This window comes from Indicator indicator, chromosome 4 (genome assembly GCF_027791375.1).
Source record: "Indicator indicator isolate 239-I01 chromosome 4, UM_Iind_1.1, whole genome shotgun sequence".
Classification (NCBI taxonomy): domain Eukaryota; kingdom Metazoa; phylum Chordata; class Aves; order Piciformes; family Indicatoridae; genus Indicator; species Indicator indicator.
Window position 1 is genome coordinate 22767612 of NC_072013.1, and position 11147 is coordinate 22778758.

At 44.9% G+C, this 11147-nt stretch overlaps 1 protein-coding gene across 1 annotated transcript; it reads left to right on the top strand.

Annotated features, from left to right (window-relative positions):
- Positions 1-466: 466 nt before the first annotated feature.
- Positions 467-9613, top strand: SLC25A47 (solute carrier family 25 member 47). The gene is made up of 6 exons (XM_054400583.1): positions 467-494; positions 6300-6343; positions 6644-6715; positions 6984-7166; positions 8241-8514; positions 9327-9613. The coding sequence occupies exons 1-6, from the start codon at positions 467-469 to the stop codon at positions 9611-9613; spliced, it is 888 nt and encodes a 295-aa protein (XP_054256558.1).
- Positions 9614-11147: the final 1534 nt, after the last annotated feature.

Consider the following 11147-nt stretch of genomic DNA (forward strand, 5'->3'; position numbering starts at 1 on the left):
TGTGAGGATCTGGGTAGAGGTTTAGGGTCTCCATTACTGCAGGGCAAGTGCATCCTCTGGCAAAATAATTGTGCAAGGCTGTCTTCTAGGGTTAACAAGTACAAGAGGGTACGGCCTCTTCACAGCCAGTTACCCTGCAAGGCACCACCCCTTGTGATTTTCCAAGCAGAAAGGCACTGGGGGCAGCAGCTCTGGCGCAACGTTTCAGGGCTTCACGGGATTACTTATTCACTGTGTTCCTGGAACAGCTCCAGGCTTCTCGTCTCTGCCTCCAGCATACAAATTCATCAAGTATCTATGGGGCTCACAATCTTCAGAGGCAAGAGGAGACAGTAGGAAGGGGATTCATATTGCAAATTACCCTGTCTCTGAAGGACCTGCAGGCTCTGGAAATACGGAATTGACACCCTCCCTCCTACCTCGCTAACGCTTCATCAGGGTAATTAAGGCAGCAGATTCGATCTGGATGGATTTCATTGCTGGGGCCATTGGAGGTAAATATATAAAGTAGTGCTTGTTGATGAAAAGCAGATTGATGCATTTCCTTCCTGTTAAGCTAACAGGCAGGTCTCAATGGTCAAGTTGAGAGTTTTTCAATGGAGGCTGCTTGTTATGAGTGCATTCTACTTTATTAGATGGAAAATGTCATCTGAGCAGGCTTGCAGAGCTCCTGGAGAGGCAGTACTGCAATTTGGTCAGCTGAGGTCATTGCTCTGCAATCTCCTTCAGTTTAATTGCAATGGGATGAGGCAAAACTCTGACAGGAAGAGACATAGTGAAACATGCTGCATGCGTATTTTGGGGGCATGGCTCTGGGGGGCTGAGAATGTGACCTCTGAGATGGGAGGGATGCAGGCATGGCTTTTTGCAGTAAAGAAGGTCCGAATGAATGATGTTTGTGTTATCTTAGGTTAAGATGTATTTGCAGCTGTGGTAGCAATTCCAGTGCAGGCATGTCGCATAGCAGGCTTTGATCTGGCAGAAAGTAGGTTAGTCATGTATAAAAAAAGTAAAAGGAGAAAAGTGTGATTTCATTCTAGACATTTTTAGACTGTGTATTGCTCATACCCAACTTTATTTTAAACAACAAGATGTAACCACTGGTATAGTTTCTTTTCTGAAATTTTGTTAGATTTAATGGAGTATTAAATAGCAGGACAAGAGATTTGGGATCACAGCTGCCAGAAAGGCCAGGTAAACCTGTCAGGTGATGAGATGTCCAGCCCAAACCTACATGTTAGATCTCACTTTGAAATCTGATGAAATATTGCTGTTTCCCTCACCAGTGGCATCCTGTGGTCCTAGTGTGGATGTGTATTTCCTAGGAAGGACCATGATGAGTTTTACCTTGCAGCCCCTTACTGATCTTCACCTAAAATGTACAAGTGGGGCAAGGTTTAGCATCTCAGCAGCATCCAGCCCTGGAGGTGCATATTACTTCAGGGTATTGGCCTTCTCTGAGGTTCTGAGAGGCCGTACTTGTGAAGAACCCTCTATGACAGAAGGAGATATAACCAGCCCTTCCATGACAGCTTGCCATTCTCTTCCTTCCTTGCTGACTGAAGTACTCAGTGGAGATGGCAGTTCTCTGCTGAGGCTGGCAACAGAATGTCCATCCCAGAAGGATTCACCAAACCTCCTCTGAGGTGTGTCGTTAATGACTGGGCTCAGCTCAGCAGGACAGTGACAGCTGCTTTTGATGCTTGGAGTGCTTTGCTTTCGTTGGCACAGTTGTAGCTTTAGACACTTAAGGATAAATATCTTTTACAAAGGAATGTGAATATTTGGAAACACAGTTTCAAAGCAGCTTTTCACCTCAGCATTCTACCTCTGCTCCTGTGCTAGGCCAAGATTTATGTGAAACTCCCTTGCCTGTGCACTAGCATCTTCTGCTGCCTGGCCATGCAAAAGCCTGCCCCATAGGTGCCCCGTGAATGGATGCAGACTGGGAAGATGCATGCTGGGGAGCTGCGCTGGGGTCAGAGGTGTCTTTGTTTTAATGCCTTTCACTGACCTTGGTGTGTTAGAGAGCAGGATTTTCTATTCTGTCGTCTGTGTTTAGCTTGGGGCTTCTTTAGGAGAGATAAAGCACCTTCCGGTGGCTGACAGGGGTGTTTCCTGGCATGCTGTTCCCTGGTGGGAGCCTGCACACAGACATGTGCTGGGTACCTGGGCAGTGCTCCAAGGGCCGTGGTCCCGACCCTGATGTGGGACAGCTTGCAGGGGTGGAAAAACTTTCCTGTGAGAAAGAGGATATTTTTGATGCTGAGCTTGTTTCGTGGCTTGTGTTTGTTAGAGCTGAAGCAGTTTTAGCATTCCCAAGGAAGCTATAAACCTGGATGAAGTGCATCAAAAAAATCAAGACACAACACATAATAACAGAGATTCTGTTTAGTAAGTTACATTCTTGTGACTTTGAACTGTTTTCAGAGTGTTTTGGAGAAAGCATGGATTAATCACCTCTGAAAACCAGCAGAGATGCTGCCTGCCCTCTTGAATCCTGTGTAATGATCCAGCCTAACTCAGATGTGCACAGATAGTCTGCATTTCTTCTGAGCTATTGCTTCTGTGGCCATGGGACAAACTTGGCATCTTCAGCCCAGGAAACAATGACCTGTTCTGACTCCACATGAGAAGAATGTGAGATAAAGATGTTTAATGACTGTGGAAACTTTCAATAACCTAGTGGTGTCCTCAAGAGCAACTGATCTATAAGGATGTCCTTCCTGGTCAATAAAGCTGAGCAGGAGGTTGGGCTAGAATTCTCCTGAGGTTCCTTGCAACCTGAATTTTCCTGTGATCCCATGTGTGTGTTTTAGCCCTGATATGGCATCAGACTGGGCCACGGCAGGGGATGAGTATTGATGATTAGATGACTAGAGGATGACATTTATGTCAGGCTTAAAGATTTGGGAAGGAGAAGCTGAGATTCTATCCAGCAGTGGTAGACCATCAGGGTCTGCAGCATGGCTGGGCTTCTCCACATTCTATACAGCAGGCTACACAGCAGCCACATGCAGCCCAAGGTTAGATAAAATAGTCCACTTATGGAGGAAACAAGCTGTCTTCTTGTGCTTATGGCTAAGTCTCCTGCTGGCCACTACCAGGGTCATGCTACTGGATGAAGTTCAACTTTTTAAAGGTATGAGGCACTGCTTATGTTCCCAGCTCTTCACAAAGTAAAGGACTTTGGAAATTGCTTTTTACCCATCCATTGCATGGACCACGATCCCTGCCTTTCCCTGGGTCTCGGACAGGAGCTATTGCAGCCCGCTGGGCTCTGTATGGCTGCTGGCTGCTCTCTGCAAATTAGCATTGCACACCCATCTTGCCAGGATTCCTCCTTAACTGAATTGCCTGGTCAAAGCAGCCTGACACATGAAGAGAGGGTGAATAATTTATTTCTGTCCCTGCACTCTGTGGCTGTGTATAGGACAAACTGCAATCTCTGCCCAATACCTGAGAATATCTCAGATAAAGTAGGCATGAAAAATGGCTCACTACAGGCCAATGAAGATCATTCACCAGGTTTTGTGTTTATTTTCATCTCACACGGTGCAGTATTACTCAGTGGGAGTCCCACAAGATCCCTCTCCTGTAGGCATGCTATACATTGCTGGTCTTGTTTGATTCTGCTGTGCAAACAGGGCATTTGTGGGTCATGCTATCTTTGTCCCAGGCTATTAATACTGCGTGACATGTGCAAAACACTTCTTCAGCCTTTGATGGACTTGGCTGAACTTCTCAGCTCTCACAACTTGACTGCCCTTAGTGTACTGGCTTTTAAGGAGAGTAGTTCATGGGAGGTTGTTTGGAGATTTGAGATGGGAGCAGTGAAAAATTTATCCTTATGGTTCCTCCCAAGTGAAGATGTTTGGTCCTTGCTAGATCCAAGGTGAGCAGAATCTCTTAGGGCTGAGAAACAATAGGGACAATGTTTGGGGCAAACATTGTGTTGCTTGTGTCTCTATCTTTACATGAGAACAGGACAATTTCTCCAAAATGGAGGACACTTCTTGTCAAACACTTCCCCAGACTTAGCACCTGATATGCATGCGACAAGGCTCCTACCATTTTTAGCTGGTGGAGCAAGACAGGTCTTAGCTGAGCAAGGCTTATGGGGCCCATGAATCACCAGTGCCTGGTCAGTCTGCATCAGCTGCCTCTAAGGTTCAGGAAGACTGAAATTGCTGTGATGTCAAATCCTCCTGTCTGGAATGGGTTCTTGGGCCAGGGGAACACACTTCTGGGGTCAACACAGTCACACTGACATTGACTTATGTGCCCTTCTTCCCTGGCTGATGGGGTCTGTGTTTGCAGTCTGCTTCTGGCTGATGGCCAGGAATCTGGGACAGTGCAGGTGGCTCTGGGTGACTCTATGTGTTGTCACTCTGAGTGGACCAGAGACATTGCTCCTTTGAGCTGTATAACTCTCTGTGTATTCCCCTGTTACAGTTTCTCTTCCAGCCTATTCTCATTTTGGTTTTGAAATACAGAAGGCAGCTTCTTGACCTGTTTTCCATCTTAATTTCTATTTATCTGGTGGCAGATTTGACAGACTTTTGCAGAACAAACCTCATTTTTCTGCAAGCAAGATGCTGTTGGTTGTTTTCTTTGGAGTAACGCACCTCAGGATTGTCTCCTGGTAATTCATGCCAACAGCTGCTGCTTTTCTCCAATATGTAGCAGAGCTTTCCAGAAGACCCAAGCAGATGTGTAATTACAGATGAACACGACTAGTGAAATGCCCACAGTAACTAAAAAACATTGAAGTATCTTGGGGTTTATTTTTTTTTTAAAGGACTCAATGACAAGCAATTTCCAAGCTGTGATTCACCAGACTCACACTGTATCTGTAACTGCCTATCTCCCTACAAGTCTCATCCAGTACTTTAATGAACTTCATCTCTGTCTAAATAACTCTCATGCATACAACTCCGTCATCACCTCTCAGATGGCTTAGCGGTTGACGTACTGGGAAGAAGCTAGCTGGTCAGCCCTCAGCCCCTTTATCATCTCTTGTATCTGCCAGCAGACTCATTTAGATCAGAGCTGAGAAATGTAGCGAGGTAAGAGCTGGGACAGTGGGCAAGGAGTTTGTTACTGTAACCAAGAGAAATCCATGTTGAAGCTCTTTTGTTCGCTTTATTTGCTATTAAGGCAGCAATTTTGTCTCAAAGTGTTTCCAACTCCAGTGGCTATTTTAAGGTCTCAAAATGGGCCTGAGTGGCAACAGATAGAGGATTGACACTACCTCCCCGCCCCCCCACTGCCCGGAGCACTGGACATTGTGTCACTGCTGTAGACAGGGAGTAATGGTCAGCTGGTGTGCAAAGCATGCTGCTGAGCACCCTGGCTTTGTGCACACCAGACGCTAATCCCTTGCTGCCCTTTAATCCTGCTGAGCCCTGAGTGACTGAGGGTAAGTGGTCCTGCTGCAGAGTAGTACTGCTGGTTGTGCTGTGCCTGGTGTCACCCTGGCCTACCTGGGCTTTAAGCAACCTTCGCTCATGCTCCTTGTTCTGCTTTTGTAGAGGTGTTTGGCGCACATAGGAGATGCACTTCAGAGACTTAGTCCAGCATGACACTGTGAACCCTAATGCTCAAAGATTTCCTCTCCCAGGGCTTTAGATGTGCTTTGTAAGGTGTAGCTGAGACAATCTCTGTTGTTCAGGACAAGTCCCTATTGGTCAGGAAGCAGCAGCAGAACACCTCTTGCCTCCAAGAAGGAACAAAAATTGCTGGGAATTGGTAGTGTTTGAGAACCACCTGTCTTTTGTAGACATAGTCATAACTGCTGCTTTTGTTCCTTAATAGTTCCAAGTCAAGAACCAAAACGAATCCAGAAACCTTCTTGTGTGAGTGGGGATGCTTTGCATCTCACACAAGGGTGCTTGATCCTAATCCAAAGATGCTTTACTGCCTAAGCTGAGAGCAGGAAGAGAAACAATCCAATATCATACAAGACATCCCTTCAACCCTCCTGCAGCACTGCTTTCTGTGTTTCCCCCTCATCCAAGCTTGCAGCATGGTGTTATTCCTCCCAACGCGTTTCCCATAACGCTTGGATTCCTCCTCTGAGCATGCCTCGGTCACGCAGAGACCGCATTTGCGCTTTTTGCTCTGTCGTTCTTGAATCAAATGTAATCTCTGGAGCTAGAGAGAGGTCTGGTGCCAAGCATAGCAGGGCTCTGAAGCTGCATTTTTCTGCCATTCCCCTAATGCCTTTCTGTGATGGGGTGAGATGGTCTGATGTGATGAGGCTCAGTTAACCATCTCCAATACATTCTCTGTTTCAGGTGGTCTAAGCACAGCCGTGGGTTATCCACTGGACACAGTGAAGGTACCTGATAGTGCTTTATTTCTTGACTACAAACTGAAAACAAACAGGTCCTTTTCCTTTCCCATTCCTTCTTCTTTTTAGAAAACTAGTCCATGACAATGTTTTAATCTTTTTTACACTAACATATTTTACTTTATTTGGTTCCGTTGTTGTACTCTTTTTTAAAAAAAAAAAGTGTGGGTTTTTTAATGCTATTTTCTGGTTAATTATCTGGTTTGCTGCTATGGTATTTGTTTATTTTATTATATGTATGTATTTTAATCTGATATCTGCATTTTAAAGTTGTCCCTGTATTTCTAGGTGAGAATTCAGACTGGGAGGCATTACAATGGGATTTGGCACTGCATTCGGGAAACGTATAGAACAGAAAAAGTAAGCAACTCACATGAGAATTGCTGATACCTGTTACCAAGGCCTTGTTTCCAGGAAGCAGAGCTGCCTCTGCCAGTTTAGGGAGGATGGGCAGCAGCTACATACAACCATTTCTGGTGAGAGAAGTCAGGATGAAATGTAGTTCTGCTAATGAGCTGTAAGATGGGAGGAAGTTCTGGCTAAACAATGTAGGGCCAGTGTGTTTTCAAGCAGATCTTTTTCCATGCCATTCTCTTAGAAGTGTTCTTTATCCTCTGTTTTCAACCAGGTTTGGGGATTTTACAAAGGTGTGTCTGCATCAGTCGTCACAGTGTCATTGATTTCTTCCGTTTCATTTGGCACGTACAGAAACTTCCTTTGCACCATCTGCAAGCTGCGATATGGGGCTGCAGATGCAAAGCCATCCAAGCTGGATATTTCTCTTGCTGGAGGTGGTGCCGGTGCTGTCAGGGTACGTAAACAGCTGAAAGGGAAAGTACAACAAGAGAGCTTGTCCACACACACAGGAGGATGGAAAAGCAAGGAATGTTTTCCGTCCAGGAGACCATAGGGGAGTGTGCAACTAGCCTGATAGGTTTGTTTTCACAAGGAAGGGTCACACTCTGCCTGCACTGTCCTTTCACTCTGGTTTGCTCCACAGTGTGGCTGAGTCCTGCTGGGGAGCTCATGCCAAGTTTAGAGCATCAAAACACTTCAGAACACGCTGTTAAGAATGACATAGACCTTGGCAGCAAATGCAGAAAAGGAAGGAAAGCAATCTAGGCAATCTAGCAAATTTTCCAAGTGGCTCTGGTGATATATTTATGTAAGAGAGATGTAACTCGGTGTGTTTAAACACAGGCTGGTGCTCTGACACTGGCTGCTCAAGTGCAGCACAGCATTGCTGTGCAAATAGGCACTACACAAAGCATTGCCTTGTCAGGGCTCAAAACTCAGCAGAGAATCACTGAGAAGTGATCCTGCTTGGCAAATGTGCACGATCCCAGAACAGGGAGGTGAGACTGAATCCAGGAGCAGTTTACCACAGGCAGATGGATTTCTGTGAGCAGCAGAGCTTACTCCTAATGGCATGCTGGGCAGAAACCTGTGCTGGATCACAGGCAGTTCTCTCACACAGCAGTACAGATGGTTGGGTTTCTAGGTGTTTCATGTCAGGAGTTATTCCACTTAATACAGGCTAATATCTTTATGGCCTTGATTCCAAACACAGATACATACAAGAGCTCCAGTGTATGCTACCTTATAGCTGAGGATGTTTCTTTCCATGCCTGTTTGGTTTCGTAAGTTATATGTTATTCAATATCCTCTGATTTCTGCCTCACTTTCCACTCCACACAGTGCAGCTCACATGTGTGTCCTGCTGCTGCAGAGCAGTATTTAGCACAGACAGAAGGGAGGAAGATGGAACTCACTGGCTTTGGGGAATATTACTGCCTCAAGAGGTGGGAGACAAGGAACTGGCAGGAGGGAGATCAAAACACTGTTTAAATCTGAAGGGTTAAAATACTATCTTCTGATGTTTCAGAGTGTGTTCACAGCTCCTAGTGAAGTGGCTAAGGTTCGCATGCAAACTCAGAGGAATCCACATCCTTCCCTCGCATCTCCCCAGTCTCATTCCAAGCCCAAGTACCGAGGGTCTTTGCACTGTCTGAAGGTGATCGCTAAGGAGGAAGGTTTTGGGGGTCTCTACAAGGGCTGCTCTGCATTACTCTGCAGGGATTGCTTTTCTTCTGCAATATATTTCCTTACCTATTCTGCTTTGTGTGACTGGCTCACACCAGCTGGGCAAAATAAACCAGGTACGTATTGGGAATTATCCTGGCATAACCTGCAAAAATGGCTTATTTAGTGCCACACCAAGAGGGAAAGCAGGCTTTCAGAAAACATTCACTAACTATCTGTTAAACCTCACCCAGATTCAGTCCTTGTACAGAGTTGCTGTGTTTGCTTCATGGCATGATGGCGCCATTTGTGCCTTGCTGATGCCCACGGCCTGCAGGCCAGACCTTTGTTGGCATGACCTTGTGCCTCAGCAGCTACTCCTCTCCCCATGGGAAGACTGTTTATGGCACACTAATATGTGGGTATGAAATCTTAATGCAGAAATATAACTAGAAATGAAACATGGACAAGCCTCCTAAGAACCATCATGGAGCACAGAGAATCAGTCCAGAGCTTGAAAATAAAATTCAGGTGCAGAACACAAAGACACTGAAGTTTTCTAGTTGTGATTTGGCTCTCCAAAACAACTATGCACTTTTTAGAAAAGATCAAATAGGGACATCAGCAAACAGCATCTTCTTGAGAATTATAAAGAATAGGTAGAGCCAGCTGAGGAGGGGTGAGTATGCTCAGGATGCATCACATCTAGTTTGTGTTGTGTTAAAATAGATCCTGTCTCTGAATGAGCCAGCATCATGTATTAAAAAATCGAGTACACTATGAGAAGCCACACTGTGTGAGGTCACTGGAAACACATGACTGCAAGTGATGGACAAAATAGCTGCTGAAAACCACAAAAAGTAACAAAATTGTCTGACAAATCTGGAATGCTTGTAGATGTGTGAGTGCAAAGCTTGAAGTAACTGTTCCTCCCTTGACTCTCATGCAGGTTTTCTCATTGTGCTGCTTTCTGGTGGTTTTGCTGGAGTCATGGCCTGGGGATTAGGTACTCCCTTGGATGTCATCAAATCACGGATGCAAATTGATGAATCAGACCAGCACAAGTACAAAGGCCTCATCCATTGTGCTAAGGAAAGTGTGAGGAAGGAGGGTGCAAAAGTGCTTTTCAAAGGACTGGGTTTAAACTGCATTCGTGCCTTTCCTGTGAACATGGTGGTATTTGTAACATACGAAGCTGTACTGAGATTTACAGATCATTATATAAAGAAAAAATAGTTTGTGCCATTCTGTTCAGAGGTGTATTTTGTGTCGTTTGTGTCTTGTAATGCAACATCCACAAACAACTGCTGAATGCTGTCTCCTTTGATGGACAGTGTAAGAAGGGTGGACATTTCAGCACAAAGCTGGATGACTGTAGGCTTTGTTTTATTCTTACAGGATTACAAACTAATCAGGGGTTCCTGGAGTTGCACACAACCTTCCTTTTATCTCATTAATATATTGAGACTGTAGTCACTGAAAATAGGCCTTTGAAATATTTGCCAATATTTATGTTCTAGAAAGCTGGTATTCTAATCAGAGATTTTTATAAAGGATAAACTTTATTTTTTCCTGGCACAAAAACCAAATCTTCACAACCAAGGCAAGAGCTGGGCAGAGTTTCTGTAAAATTTAACATTTCCCAATGTGTGCTTTTTACATGTAATGCTTGCATTGCATTCACTGAATAATTACACATCTGTGCTTCAGGCTGCAACTCTCCTTCCCAGCTGCAATTTTCCCAAAGTACTCTATAATCCTTTGGTAGCAGCAGAAGTACAAATCTCCTTGCTTTTTCCTGTCATTATTTAATGAGAGCCAGGCTTGGTCTGTTTACGTAACTGTGCTAATGGCTACACTGAAAGTGAAACCAGGCACAGGTTCCCACAAACCACGTGATTTTTCTCCCTGTGCAACCCCATCCCCACAGCATCCGTTCCCTCTAGGAGGCTGATGGACTGCAGCTCTCGAGGGCTTGGCAAAGCTTTAGAGGCAATATTTTTCACACACATATAAACTTTCATCAACATGTCAACTGAAAAAAATAGCACCTACACTATTGCTTCAGAAAGGAAACCCCTAAGGTCAGAAATACTTTAATTTGCTCATCCCCCCCTTAGGAGCAGGAGGTGTATTTTCTGTCTCTGGTTTAATCCCTGCATGACAACAGCTGGAGCACACTGGATCCAGGCTGTCAGATTCTGATGAAGATGCATTTTTTTGAGGGAAAGAGAGGAAGACTTTGCTTTTAAAGAGTTCTCACATTCAGGGTTGATAACCTTCTGGTCCACAGCCACTTTCACCAGTTGGTAGTGAGGCGCTGACTAAGTCACCAGTAATCTTGCAGCAAACAGGACTTGTCAGCTACTGTGGACACAAGAAAAGTAAATCCTGTACTGGAAAAACAAGTTGAAAAATTTCAGGTGCTACTAGAAAAGAATAATGGGAACCTCTTCGATTCCAGACAGACAGCAGGAAAAAGCTCTTGAAATGTCCTCCTGAAATCTAAGTCTTCAAACAGCTTTTTAGGCAAGGTCACATCCATGGTGTCAAACAGTCATCCTAATTCTTCTCTGAAGTGTTGACCCAGCTCCTGCAGGTGATCCAAGCACAGCCTTAAAAGACCATGCAGAAGCAGAGTATGTCACCTTAAAGGGGAGTGAAATTAAAGGCCCAATGCTGTACCAGATTCTTTCCCAAAGCAACCTAGCATACCCAGTCACATCTGGGGGCATCAGCACCAAGTTTCCTTCAGTCAGAAAGTCCTGAC